Below are 15,413 nucleotides of genomic sequence, written 5' to 3' on the forward strand. Positions count from 1 at the left end.
GGATGGATGCTTCACAGTTGAAAACTGGAAACATTGGTCCCCCCACATAAACATTTGATGGGCTATAACACAATTATATTGTGCACCTTATATCACTATTTTACTGGAGTTCCAATAACATTTCTCATCTCCAATGAGCTAAAAGGAATGGACAAACTGATGCAGGATAAATAAAAAAAACAGGCTGCATACATTTAATTGGAACAAATGACAGAGAAAAATATTTACAATACATATTCAGCAAAACAATCAATATTATACAAAAGAAATATACATGCAAAATAGAACTTAAACTTAAAATGATGAATAGGCTATAAATCATTTATAAAAATGTGAGGTTTTAGTGCCAAGACATTTTTTGAATTGGTTTTTTTCTCATGCAGAATTGCTTCATGAGGCACAATAGCAGGTTCATGCTTGATATAAACACACTACATTACTAAAAATACTATGTTTGGTGCTTAATTAGTTTGCAATCCACAACAACTAAGTTGTGATGCAGCTCCTCATGATCAGGTAAAAAGGGCCAGTTGCTAAAGAAATCAAATGACTGTATAGTTTGCAGTACGAAGTACTTGTTTTTAATATTTATTACAGATACAACAGAAGTCTTCATAAATAGAGTTGCATAAAATGTTAAAGCCACAACATTGCACATGATATGAATTAAAACATAAAATACAATGAGTGCATTTGCAGTACATATTCCTCCTTAAACTGCTCTGCAATCTGAATGGCAGGTGCAACTCCCAAACCCCCCTCCAGAAATAAAAGAGCATCTACCGCTTGGCTCAGGGGGAGGGTTCCAGAATAGCAAACCAGCATTAAAAATACAGACTGAAGGCAAATTACGGTCTATATACAAGTAAGGCTTATGCATAATCGGAGCAACAGAATTCGTTTCTATCATATGCAAAAGATCCATGGTTAAAGTCGCAGCAGTAAAAACTTTGGCCATATCTGGCCAAATGCATGGAATTATAATTTAAATACATTAGTGAAGCCTTTGGAAGGTTTATGACAAGTAAAAATCATACATTTTCCAGATCACTTAATATTCAGCGGCATATTTGATTAAAATCAGTAACTGGGAGGAAATAAAAATCTTTGCTGGCTAATTTGTAATTAAAATTAAATGTTTCAAACATTTTGTGGGTTTAGTTAAACATAACAATCATGATTTGTTCTTTGCATTTTCCAAGTCAATGTGTGAAAAATAGTTTCCAGCAATCAGAAAAAGAATACTGTCAAAATAATGAGAATCCTGCTGGTTGGCTAGAGCTTTTATGGTCCTCTCCACCAGCTTTACGTTGCATTGGTGGCACTGAATCCCAAGTACTATCTGTGCAAAGTTTCTTGGCATGCAATTCCACACAATGACACATGAGTATAGCAGCCAATTTTTTGTCAGTTTAATTTTGGGTCAACAGCTGACTGGCTGAAAATACCATCTCCAACTTTATTGGCAGGTGAAAGAGAATGAGTAATAAAATCTCCGTTCGAGGGTCACACCCTAGGCACGAGTCTACTTTGTAAAAAGTTTTTTATGCTACCAACTGGTCGAACATCATTTTGGTGTTTGCGTCGCTCAATGAACGAAGTCAGTCTTGATGTAGTTAGAGTTTCAGTATTTCTGTTGATACCTGACTGCAGCCAAGGTTCCTGGAGGCACACTGCAGCCGAGGGTCGTTTGTTTGGATCTCCCTGCAGCAAGAAACAAACGTAATCTTTGGCAGCTTGACTAACCCCTCTGAAGTAGTCATCAGGGAAGCTGAAGTCCAATCGGCAAATGTTCAAACATGTTTCCTCTACACTCTCATCCAAAAAAGGAGACACACCGCTAAGAAGGACATAGGAAAGCACCCCAACACTCCATATATCTGATGTCAGGCAGGCAGAACTTCCTAAAATAATTTCTGGAGCTGCAAATTCAGGGTTTCCCAGCAACTGGTGGATGTAGTATGTTGCAGTTAGCTGTACGGTATCCCCAAAATCAGCAAGCTTGATGAGTGGCTTGGCCCTGTTGAGGTCCACGAGCACATTTTCTGGCTTTAAATGACGGAAATATAGAGCTGATTAGTAATAGAAAAACTCATTATTCATTAAATAATTAATCTCATAAGCACAAATATTTCAGAGAATGATTTCATTATTAACTAACAAAATATAATTCAAATCTCAAACTATACTATGGGGTGACATGGTAGCACAGCAGTGGAGTTGCTGCCTTACAGTGTCAGAGACCTGGGTTCGATCCTGACTACTGGTGCTGTCTGTATGAAGTTGGTACGTTCTCCCCGTAACCTGCGTGGGTTTTCTCCTTGTGCTCAGGTTTCCTTCCACTCTCCAGGTTTGTCGGCCAATTGGCTTCAGTAAAATTGTAAATTGTCCCTAGTGTGTCGGATAGTGCTGGTGTATGGGATAATCGCTGGTTAGCGTGGACTCAGTAGGCCGAAGGACCTGTTTCTGCATTGTATCTCTAAACTAAACTACAGTCATCACATTATTCAGAAAATTTGAATGGTGAGCCAGGCAGCTTTAGCTTGCATTATATGGAAGAGCAGTGCATCTCATGACACTAACGTACAGATGTTCATTTCTAATCGTGCATCAGCACCTTTCTGATACTGGTGTGTGCTATTTACCTCATCTTTACTTTCACAACAAAATCAAACTCAGCTCTCATGCTTGGAATTATATATTATATTTTCAATTATGCTGAAAGCCTTGACAATTAGAATATGAAATATAGATGTTTGTTTTTGAAGGGCATTCTCTACTTCCCTGCTTCAATATACTTATTCCACCATCTCTGCATTGGATGGGACTCAGACATGTGGCATTCCCCCTCCCAAAAACACTTTTAACAGAGAATGCTCCTGAGTGATCATGAAATGCCCGTACTCTTCTTACAAGGGTTAGGAGAGTAACCCTCATCCTGCACTGCAGCTACTTGCTAAGGCTATTCATTCACTCTTCCCAAACACATGACCTCTATGACCAGAAAAGACATGGGCAGCAGGCACAAGGGAACACAGGCAGCTACATTCCCCTCCAAGTAGCACGCCACACTGATTTGGAAATACATCCTTCTTGTCAATGGGTCTAAAATCCTGAAATTCCATTCCCAATAGCACTGTGAGAGTACATTCACTAGATGACAGTAACGGATCAAAATGGCAGCAAACCAACATCTTTGCAAGGGAAATTAGGGACAGATAATAAATATTGGCCCCGATCCCGAGAAATGAATATAGAGAATACAGAGCTCCTAGCTGTCCCTTAGTCGTTTCCCATAAGATGGAAACTGGAAGCAGAAAATGTTGCTATATATCCCACCATTCCACAAAACCAGGTACTGGAAGTCTAAAGTGCCATATGACATATCACAGAAATTCAAGCAAAGGATTGTAATTCGATCATATTATAAATAAGATGTAACATTAATAACTAACAGTATTATCAGTGGCAATGCACCAATCTTTTTCTGAAATATGAATATTGCTGAGATTTCTGGGTGAGTTGATGTCACCAACCTTTATATCCAGGTGAGCTATTCTGCAGTTATGTAGATACTGTACAGCTTCAAGAGTCTCTCTGAGATATGATGCCACCTTCGCTTCAGTTAGATTTCCCCACTCTATTATGTAGTTGAGAAGACAACCTTGGTCTGCTCTGAAAAAAGTGTTAATCAGTGTTAATCTTGATCTCAGCTCCACAGTAATAACGATTGAGTATTTTATTAAAAGAAAGTACGCTGATTTAAGTTATATTTTCAGACCTTTAAAAAAAACTCTCTTCAAAGGAAAGCAAATGGACTTTGATGAAATTTGTCCAATTGCAAATCAGAAGAAAACACTTATCTGTAAGTGGATGGGTGACTCTTTCCATCTCATTATAGCTGCCTTGGGTGGCAACAGTTTCCCCAAACAGAATAGAGATCAGAAATAATAATAATATGAAGTCACTGGTGGGAGTCGCATATAGGACCCCAACCGTAGCTATAATGTTCGACTGAGTATAAATCAAGAAATAAGGGGGGCTTGAATGAAAGATACTGAAAAAATTCACAAGCAATTTTAATTATTAAACAGATTGGCAAGGATCACCGTGAGGTCAAGTTTTTAATTAGGTAATTTCTTAGAGTAATAAATTGAAGAACCAACCAGGGTGTATTGTAATGAGATTAGTTAACTAAACAACTCAATGTAAAGGATGTTAGAGAAAAGAGTGATCATAACATGGTAACATTTCAAATTTTGTGCAAGGATAAGAAACTGATACTAGAAACAAGGCATTGCTGATGGTTATTTGCAGGTTAATACAGAAAAGGACATAAGTGCTGGAGTAACTCAGCAGGTCAGGCAGTATCTCTGGAGTACATGGACAGGAGACATTTTGAGTCGTGACCCTTCCTCAGACTGATTGTTGGGGGGAGAGCTGGGACAAAGCATGGTTGGTAATAGGGTGACACAGCCAATGGGGTTTTTGATGGGCAGATGGTTGGAACAAAGGTCAGAGATAAAAGCAGAAGGTTTGAGACACGATTGAAGAGTTGCGAATCGTGAAGCCAGAGGGAGGAAAGTAGTGGAGGAGGGGCAAAATAGGTGGGAGCCCAGGTGGGGCAGAAAGGGAGGAGTGTGGGGGGGGGGGGGTTAGAAGTAAGTTAGAGGTTACCTAAAATTGGGGTATCGCTGGAATCCATTATTTAGAAGGTAATAGCAGAACATTTAGAAAATCATAAGACAGTCAAGTAAATTTAACTTGATTTTATAAAATGATGTTTGACAAATGTTTTAGTGTTCTTTGATTGGTGAACTAACATTTGACAGAGAGTCGGGATAAATGGGTCATTTTCAGATTAGCGATTAGTAACTAGCAGGATGTAACAGCAGTCTGTGCTGAGACTGCAATTATGTATTATCTGTATTAAGGATTATGTGTACTGCGGTCAAATATACTGATGATAATAAAACTGGGCAAGTTGGCAAGTTGTGAGGACACAAAGGGACATAGGTATCAAGGAATCTGGAGATTCAAGTGCATGATACACAAAAGCAAGCCTGCAATAAACGAAAATTAAAAGAAAAATAACTGCAGATGCTGGAAATCTGAATTACAAAACAAAAAATATTCTTCTGACAAAAACAAAACTTAAGTTCGCAGACAGGTGCAGCACATCATTAGGAATTAATGTAGCACTAGCATTTATTACAAGGGGGATGGAGTGTAAAAGATGCTTTGATGTAACTTTACAAGAACCTGGTGAGACCGCACGGAGTATTGCATATAGTTTTGGTCTCCATATTGAAGGAAGTTTTGCCCTTGTGTTGGAGTTAGTAAGTTGATGCATGAGATGAAGGAATCAACATGTGATAAAAGGTTGAGCAGATTAGGCATATCTTCATTGGAGTGTTGAAGATCTTACTGAAACTTAGAAGGATCTGAGTGGGATTGACCGGGTGCAAACTGAGAGGATATTTCCCCCAAGAGGACCATGTAGAAATAGGGATTAGTTTCAGAATAAGGGGTTGCCCATTTCAAATGAACATAAAAGACAAATTATTTTGCTCAGTGTTATGAATCTTGGGAATTCTTGACCCCAGAGAGTTGAGGAGAATATATTCAATAAGGAGGTTGACAGACATTTTAACAGACATTCAGTTCTTTGTACTGATTGTAGTAAGTGGAGGGGAGAAAGCTGAAAAAAAGGGTGGGAGTGGGAACGTTGCCTGTCCATTCCCTCCACAGAGATTGCCTGACACACTGAATTACTCCAACATTTTGTGTTTTGCTTAAGATCCAGCATCTGCAGTTCCTTGTGTTTCCATGCTCCCACAGACGTTGGATCCTATGATTCACCAACTCCAGCAAGTCTTCAATCATCAATGGAAGTAAGGTTATTCCAATCCAGTTAAGCTATCTGTCCTTCATAGCGCTGATGCAGTGCATTGTTGCCAACCACATATGCTTGCGAATATTTCAGAATAAACGTTTCCCATTTAAGATGAAGGAGGGATCTCTGCTCTCAGAAGGACATGAATCTTTGGAATACTGTACCCCAGAGAGCTGTGGGGAAGCAGTCAGTGAATATATTTAAGGTCTTGGTTTTCATTCAGGCGATGGGAATAGGCAGAAGGTCAAGATCAGCATGATCTTACTGAATAATGAAGCATGTCCAAGGGTCCATATTTCTATGGTAATGTACAGCAGAAAAAAAGTGAGATGGAAATGGTAAATAACCTGCCCTCATTGTAAACCTCTAATTTTTTTTTACAGCACAAAGGTAACAAATTAAATCTTTATATTTAGCTCGTCATTGTGTTTTCAAACAAAACAGCATGCCCGAAAGTTGGTAGCTATTAAATTAATATTTAATATATAAAATATAATATTTAATATAATTTAAAACTATATAAATAGTATTCTATCCTTGGAATCATGAAACCAATAGCATCTACCTTTTATTAAAGTAGAAAATGACATTTAAAATGAGTGCTTAGCAATGTAGTTTAAATGGCATTGGAAAATATTGTCTTGTTTTCTTTTTTTCTATTAGGATTGCTCTTGCAGTATACTATAAAGCATAATGCACCATCCACTAACTGTTACCTGGCACTAAATATCAATTACAGAGAGACATATCAACTTAAAAAGTGAAAATATATTGATGACATTGTACCAAAAGCCAGCTAAATTAATGGTTATGTTTTAAAAACGCATCGAAACACTCAACTGTGACAGCAAAAGCTGTGAGTACATGTAAAATTACTTGTTTTGTAAGGCATAAAGTAATTTAAAAATCCCACACAGAAAGATTGTGCCGTGTTGTGTTTTCATGTGGGTCTTCCAATGGCAAAACCACGTCAAAGAAAAGGTTATTTAAAAGTTTATAGGTTTGGAGTTTAAAATCTTTGTCAATAGGGTTTGATTAAGGAGCTAGATATAGTCTTACATAAAGCATAGTATTTCTGAGAAAGTAAGAAAAGGAATTGCAGACCCTGGCTGAGATATATGAATCATCATTAGACACAGGTGAGGTGCTGGAAAAGTGGAGGATGGACAATGTTGTCCTTTATTTAAGAAGGACTGCAAGGAAAAGCCTGGGAACTATAAAAAATGAGTTAAACATCTATGGTAGGCAAGTTACTAGAGAGGATTCTGAGGGATAAGATATTTGAATAGAGAGGAAATGATTAGGGGTAGTCAGCATGTTTTTGTACGTGGGAGATAGAGGTGGAAAAGATCATGAGGGGAACATATAGGGTGAATGCATTTTATCTCAGGAGGAGAATCAAGACCATAGGTTTAAGGTGAGAGTGGAAAGATTTAATAGTAATCCAGAGGGCAACGTTTTCCACACAGAGGATGGCGGGTATATGGGACGAACTGCTAGAGGAAGTAGTTGAAGCAGGGACTATAACAACATTTAAAAGATATCTGGACAAGTATGAGAATAGGAAAGGTTTAGATGGATATGGACCAAACACACCCAGGTAGGACTAGTGTGGATGGGGCATCTTGGTCAGCATGGGCATGTTGGCCAAAGGGGCTGTTTCCATGTTGTATGACTCTATGACGTTTTGAAATAAAATAGTGAACAAAGACACAATAAGATTACGATAATCATTACTTACAGTTCTAGAATGATTATGTAATTGGATGAAGTTTCAAAGATATCCAGAAGGCTAATGAGCTGGGGATGCTGGAGATTCTGCATGATTCCAAGTTCATGAATAACCTGGTCCCGTTTCATCATTTTTTTGTTGATGAATTTTGCAGCAATCTCCTGCTTAGTTCCTTTTAGGTCGCATCTTTTAACCACAGAAAATCGTCCCCTGAAGTTTAAAAAATATTTTTTTAAAGTCTGTATATCATGAGCTATTTTTCAAATGTACACTTTTTTAGGGTAAAAAAAAACGGAAAGAGATGGTGGGTGCTAATTTCAATTCAGGACACAAGCCATAAACCAATATGACACTTTAGTTCAATTTTGATTGGTACCATACTGATCAATTTTGAATGATAATTTAAATTTTGGCTCTGTCCCTCCATTGTTCTGGTTTAAGTTAGAATTTATTCAAATAATTATAGGAAACTGTCACAAATTGTCGTGCTATTCTGATCAATAATCGATCACATTGATAAAGGGGGATCTTGAAATGCACAACCTGTCTACTAAGTGATTCCACTACACACGTGACAGATGAAGTACTTGGGAATTTGCACATACAAGCTGCACATACAAACTTCAGGAGGTAAGTTAGAACAAACCAGAACAATAATGGAAGAAGGAATGGAGGAAGGGTCTTGACCCAAAATGTCACCCATTCCTTCTCTCCAGAGATGCTGCCTGTCCCGCTGAGTTACTCCAGCATTTTGTGTCTATCTTCGGTAGAACAATAATGGAAACAATTCACAACCCTGCCATTAACAGACTCTAATTAAAAAATCTCAATTATTGCATCTTTGTTTCACCTGATAAAATGTTCACACTCATCTCAGGTAGTGATGAGTCAGGGTGCAGGAGAGAGATAGAACACCTGGTTCAACGCTGCCATAATAACCTCTCGCTCAATGTCAATAAAACCAGGAAGAATTATATTGTGTAATTTATGTTCAGTAACTAACTCTCTGTCTTATAATATTTTCAAGAATAGAACTGTAAATCTTGAAAAAGACCAGGAACGATTGTTTATTCCATTACACTGAATAGACGGGTTTATATAATTTAGAATTGTGACTTTCTGTTAATTTAAATTCTTACCACCTGGTTATCCTCTGCTACTCTAACAATAATACAATTGATCATTCGATTAACTATTTGTCTGAACTCAAAGAAATGGCTGATAACATTTGAAATACAGCATGGAAACGGGCGCTTCACTTCAGCCCCTTGACCATCGATCACCCATTCACACGGGTTCTATGTTATGCCACTTTCGCAGTCATTCCCTAAACACTAGGGGCAATTTACAGAGACCAATTAAACTATAAACCCACACGTCTTTGGGATGCGAGAGGAAACCAGAGCACCTGGAGGAACCCACGCAGTCACAGGGAAAATGTGTGTAAATTCCACACAGATAACACCTGAAGTCAGATTCGAAGCGGGGTGTCTGGTACTGTGAGGCAGTAGCTCGAACAACTGCGGCACTGTGCTGCCCCCCAAATGATATGCATACTGACACTTTAAAATAATATTTGTATATGAAAGGACATGGCTACCATAATTGGAAGAAAACACAAGGTGCAGGTCATAAGGTCATGTGATAGGAGTAGAATTAGACCATTCAGCTCATCAAGTCTACTCTGTCATTCAATCATGGTTGATCTATTTCTCCCTCCTAATCCCATTCTCCTGTCTTCTCACCATAACCTCTGACATCTGTACTAATCAAGAATCTATCTATCTCTGCCATAAAAATATCCACTGACTTGGCCTCCACAGCCTTCTGTGGCAAAGAATTCCACAGATTCACCACCCTCTGACTAAATAAATTTTTCCTCATCTCCTTCCTAAAAGAACGTCCTTTAATTCTGAGGCTATGACCTCTTGTCCTAGACTCTCCAACTAGTGGAAACATCCTCTCCACATCCACTCTATCCAAGCCTTGCACTATTCTGTATTTTTCAATGAGGACCCCCTCATTCTTCTAAACTCCAGCGAGTACAGGCCCAGTGCCGACAAACACTCATCATAGGTTTACCTACTCATTCCTGGGATCATTCTGTAAACCTCCTCTGGACCCTCTCCAGAGCTAGCACATCCTTCCTCAGATATGGTGCCCAAAATTGCTCACAATATTCCAAATGCGGCCTTACCAGCGCCTTATAGAACCTCAGCATTACATCCCTGTTTTTGTATACAAGCTCTCTTGAAATAAATGCTAGCATTGAGTTTGCTTTCTTTAATACCAATTCGACTTGCAGATTAACTTTTGGGGAATCCTGCACCAGCACTCCCAAGTCCCTTTGCACCTCTGATTTCTCTCCCCATTTAGAAGATAGTCTATGCCTATATTCCTACTTCCAAAATGCATGAATCCACACTTTGCTACACTATATTCCATCTGCCACTTCTCTGCCCACTCTCCCAACCAGTCCAAGTCTTTCTGCAGAGTCCCAGTTTTCTCTATACTACCTGCCCTTCCACTTATTTTCGTATCATCCGCAAACTTGGCCACAAAGCCTTCAATCCTCTTTCCAAATCATTAATATACAATGTATAATGTAATATTCGTTATATATTGTATATTAATGATTTGGACATTCATTACGTTATTCATAAAATGACATCAAAGCCTTTGGAATTATCCATTTGCAAGTTTAATCTGATTTTTCCTAAATGTAAATCAATATTTTAATAAAATTTAGTACTTATTTTTATGTTATTTCAACAGAATGTTTTGCTTTTTCTTTTCAATAATGTTGTATTGTAGCAATTATCCGAGTAATTTTCCAAGTGTGCTCTGATCTATTCTCACAAACAGATTCACTCTTCTATGACACAAGGTTCATAGGATTCTGGAGTAATATAATTGATATTTCTTTAAATATACATGATGGATATATTATATATATATATAAATATATATCCATCTGTTCACACGGTACTTTGAATATATTTTACTTTTGACGAGTTTGCTTCAGCAATAAAGAAAGATTGCGATTTCATGCATTTTAATCTCATTGGCAGTTCTAATTTCTCTACATTTCTCTCCGTTCTCCATCTTTGCTTACCTCTTCCATACTCTGTCCCTGCCCAACCCCTGCTGTTACCTAGATCCATTACCTCTCCAACCTGGTTCCATCTGCCCATCAGCGACACAGGGTTTCTTCTCCCTTGGCTTATCCTTCCTATCGCCACTCCCATCTGGTTCCATCTGTCCATCTATCCCTCCATTATCTGGTTCCTCATATCACTGTCTGGTCTCTCTCTATCTTCCCAAACTCCTGAATCCACCTGGCTCCATCTGTCTTTATTTTGTCCTTATTTGTTTTCACCTGGCATCTGCTGTCTTGAAACTTCCTACTTCCCCTCACCGCCACCTTCTCACCGTGCTCCACTCCGACCTTGTTCTACCTTTCACTTACCAGCTCCTGTATCACTCCCTCTCGTCTTTATACCTCTCTTCACTCTTAGTCCTGCCTGATGCAGGATCTCAACCTGAAACATCGACAGTCACATTTTCTCCTCAAATTCTGCCTGACCAACTGAATTCCTCCAGATATTTGTTTTTGCTCCAGATGACATCATCTGCAGTGTTGTGTTTCCATTAATTTCCCAATACTTACAACATATAATTAGACACTAATTCAATTTGAATTTATGCATCACCAAGAGTGTTTACCAAGATAAATGAAAGAAGCATCTCATGAGAAAATGAGGCCTTTTAAAAACTGTTGGTAAATAATTGGAGGGTGAGAACAGGTGAAGAATCGTCAAAGGAAAATCTAAAATCAATGGGAATGATGAGACTGGAAAGATTACCTGCCAATTTCAGCTATTTCCGTGTAAACAGAATCAAAGTTATCCTTCCAGATGACACTTCTTCCGTCACTTCTAGGTCCTAAGAAATGAAAAAAAAAAAAAATATTTTACTGTTAATCATCAGGATTTAAGAAATCTGTGTAGAACAGATTAACTATACAATAGCAGCAAGGTTTGACAAGATACTGATTAGAAAGGTGAAACTGAAGTCCTGTTGACTGCAGGAATACAGGGAAATATAAATTTATAATAACAAAGGACTTAGAATATTTCATGGGAAGTGGAAAAGTAAACATCAAACTTGTGGGAGAGATCCATTGTGAGAAGAGCAGACCCTATTATGGGTTTAAGAAAGAATAATGAATTACTATTATTTGTATCATCTCAGATTACATGAATGTTTCTACCATAAAGCATGTCATTCAACACACTGTCAGCATCAAGTCCTACATGAGCAAATAGTTCCAATTTCCCTACATTCATCTTCCTTATCCTCATATTTCTTCATTCACATTGTCCTCCAAAGTTACCCTTTAAATTATCCTGACTGTTAAAACATTGCCTAACTTTTAACTTTATTCTCTCTGCTCATCACAAGATGTCAACTTGATCCCCGGTCAGTGAAGAGATGTATCCTCATTTTAATCTGAAACAGCCTTCCCCTATTCTGAGATTATGATCCCACACCCAAAAGAAATTTTCCCCCTGAATTCAGATTGTAAGGAGTTTGGAAGTTTCAATGAAATATCAAGTTATTCTACTAAACTTTGGAGAATACACATCTAGTCTTATTTGGTTTCTCCTTACACAGCAAATTAGCCATCCATGAAACCTGTTTGGTGAATTTTAACTCAGGAAAGTATATTCATTTTCTGATATGGAGTACACAATACACATGGTGCAATTTCACAAAGGCACTATGTAATTGCAGTAAGGCATCTTTAGTCCTGTGTTTAAATGGTCTTATAATGAAGGTCCACATACATAGTCATCACTATTTATTACATTGATTGCAACTAAAGATCTAATACTATTTTTTAATGCTTTTATTTATTCACGGGCCACGGGTATTTCTCGCAAGGGCTGTGTTTATATGCTCTGGCCCACTTGGCTTTACATAGCAAGTGGTTAAGGGTCAGGAGTGTTGTTATGAGATTGGAATCGTATCAAGGCTATACTGGCAGAGATGGCAGCCATCTTCCCCATGAGCATCAACAAACCAATGGATTTTTTCACCCATCTGGGACTGTACTGTCACACTAATGAATACTAGGTTCCATTTACAGATTTAATTCATTTTCTGAAATGGCCATGAAGGATCTGAAAGTGTCCGTTACATTATTGGCTTGATCATTGACCACGATACCACCGGTTTCTCAATATTATTGTCATATCAATGAAGGGAAGGTGGGTTAACAGGAGACCACATTGGAACTTCAGTAGGATCTTTGCAAGAATTTATATTTGATTGCTTCTGGAGCAATACATTAAACTGACACATTTTTATGCACAAACATTCTTAATGTTTGTCATTTGAATTTTTATCATTTTCCCTGCTTTTCAGTCCTGCTGAAACTTCTCCCCGTTCAGTTAAACCCAAAAAAACAGATGCAATGACTATGACACTATAATGTTTGGGATAATTCCTGGAGAAAGCTATTGAAAAACACTTACCAAAGCTATCTTCTAAAAATATAGTAACAAATGCCAGAAAATCATAATGCAGAATAATTTAAATACTTTCTTACAGCATCAATGTAAAATGTCAAAACTCTCACCTAGAACTCGCAAAATTGCAGAAGATGAGGCTGACCCCACATCATTTACAGCCACACAGGTGTACGTGCCATCATCATCAGTGGTCACATTCAGTATTTTAAGGGTAGCTTCACCAGAATCACTGGAATCACAATTATGCAACAGAATTAGCACATTAGTTGAGGCATTATCCTGAAAAACATAAATCAGTTTCTCTTAACAGAAAACTGTCCTTTACCTGTACATAATACTGTTACGACCTTCATTGCTCATGGTGCTGTGGTCTGGGGCCTTCCACGTTATTGTAGCTTTAGGACGACCGCAGACTTTGCATTTCAGAGTAACTGCCTCCCCAATCTCACAGGATACATCTGTCAGTGGGTTGATGAACTCCGGGGGAACTGGAGGGAAAGGGATAATTTACAAAATTATTACAAAAGAATGAGTCAAAGTCCAGGGCAGCACTGAATGTCAAAGGAGTAATACAAATATGACAGACAAAAGTAGGAGTAGTTCACATGAATAGCCTGCTCCATCATTTAACAAGGCTAATCTGATCTTGGTTTCAATGTTAATTTTGTGCTTATTTTTCTTAATCCGTGATTCACTTAGTCCAATAAAATTATTTAAACCTTTCAAAGTTCAAAGACTCATCCTTTAGTGTTCTCCTGGGTAAATTTCAAAATATTCATGAGCAGGGAAAAAAATATCTGATCTGTTTGAATGGAAAATCACTTATTCTAAAATATTCCAAGTTTGCCTGAAACTGCCAATATTCAGAATGGCAAATATCAGGTTGATGTAGGTAATAAAACCTAAATAAATCTATACATTGCTGTCCTTACTCTGTGCTGCTTTGCTGAGAGATGATCTCAAGAAGGCAAAATAACAAAGAGCAGAACTCCCAATTATTTTGTTGACATTTTGTGTTGAAACCCTGCATCAGTGGTTCATCCCCAAAAGTCAACAATTCTCTTCCCCTCACAGATGCATCTTAATCTGCTGAGTTGCCCCAGTATCTGCAGTCTCTTCTGCCCCATTTATTTTGTTGATTAGTGTCTGGATTCAAGATATATGTCATAAACTTCCATTCAAATAGAAAGCTTAACACAGCCAAATGCCTCATGCCACTTTTCAGCAGTGTTATTACGCAAAGATTAACATCACACTACATGAAAGGAGGCCAAGTTCATTGACCAGGACTTAATTTAGGACATAGGTTTTGTGGAAGAACTTTATTCTTGATCAGGATATCAAGGATAACTCCCACAATCCACAACATAATGGCAAGGGACTTTGGTAACCAACTGTGACAGATTGGGTCTCACTTTTACATTTGTTGGAATTTTGCAACTTCTCACAGTACTTTACTTCAACTTACCAATGAAAATGAATATATTGCTTTAAATGACGTTTGCAAGAGGCAAAATGTAAATAGAACCTTGGGAGCAAGAGGGAAAGGTTCTGGTCCAGAAAGAGAAACCACTAGTCACCACTGGATAGATAAAATGGAACCAGGCAAATGTGATCCCCTCCAGGTAAATGACAGTGGAGAGGTATAGCAGGAGGATGGTAGGGGTTACTATGTCAGAAATATCAGAACGGTATAATGGTTAAGGAAAGATAATAATTCCCTTTGTACCCTTCCATATCACTAGTTTCCCTCTCCCCTGACTCTCAGTCTGAAGAAGGGTCACCACCTGAAATGTCACCCATTCCTTCTCTCCAGGGATGTTGCCTGACCTGCTGAGTTATTCCAGCATTTTTTGCCTATCAAAGATAATAATTGGCCCGATTTCTGTGGGTGTAAATATTCCATTCCAATGCTGCAATTAAAGTCATAGAGTCATACAGCATGGAAACAGGCCCTTTGGTCCAACTTGTACACACCGACCAACATACCCCATCTGCACCAGTCCCACCTGCCTGTGTTTGGCCCTTATCCCTCTAAACCTATCCTATCCATGCACCTGTCTAAATGTTTCTAAAACATTGCGATTGTACCTGCCTCAACTACCTACTCCGGCAGCTCGTTCCATACACCCATTGCCCTATGTGTAAAAACATTACCCCTTGGGCTCCTATTAAATTTTCCTCCCTCACCTCAAAAACATATGCCCTGGGGTTCTCGATTCCCTGACTCTGGGCAAAAGACTGTGCA

General features: G+C 38.3%; 1 protein-coding gene across 6 annotated transcripts in view; it reads right to left on the minus strand.

The window, feature by feature from the left end:
• Positions 1-218: 218 nt before the first annotated feature.
• Positions 219-15,413, minus strand: part of LOC144605008 (triple functional domain protein) — a 329,272-nt gene continuing 314,077 nt past the window's right edge. For 2 of the 6 annotated variants that reach the window (XM_078420037.1, XM_078420055.1), the window contains 6 exons: positions 13,491-13,653; positions 13,273-13,394; positions 11,495-11,573; positions 7,638-7,838; positions 3,537-3,675; positions 219-2,049 (listed from right to left, as the gene is read on the minus strand). In XM_078420037.1, coding sequence (XP_078276163.1) covers positions 1,507-2,049; positions 3,537-3,675; positions 7,638-7,838; positions 11,495-11,573; positions 13,273-13,394; positions 13,491-13,653 — 1,247 coding nt within the window. In that variant the 3' untranslated portion in view covers positions 219-1,506. Of the gene's footprint in view, positions 2,073-3,536; positions 3,676-7,637; positions 7,839-11,494; positions 11,574-13,272; positions 13,395-13,490; positions 13,654-15,413 lie in introns of all 6 variants that reach the window. The other 4 variants (XM_078420047.1, XR_013548803.1, XR_013548805.1 and 1 more) reach the window with 4 other exon arrangements.

Source organism: Rhinoraja longicauda, chromosome 2 (genome assembly GCF_053455715.1).
Source record: "Rhinoraja longicauda isolate Sanriku21f chromosome 2, sRhiLon1.1, whole genome shotgun sequence".
Taxonomy (NCBI): domain Eukaryota; kingdom Metazoa; phylum Chordata; class Chondrichthyes; order Rajiformes; family Arhynchobatidae; genus Rhinoraja; species Rhinoraja longicauda.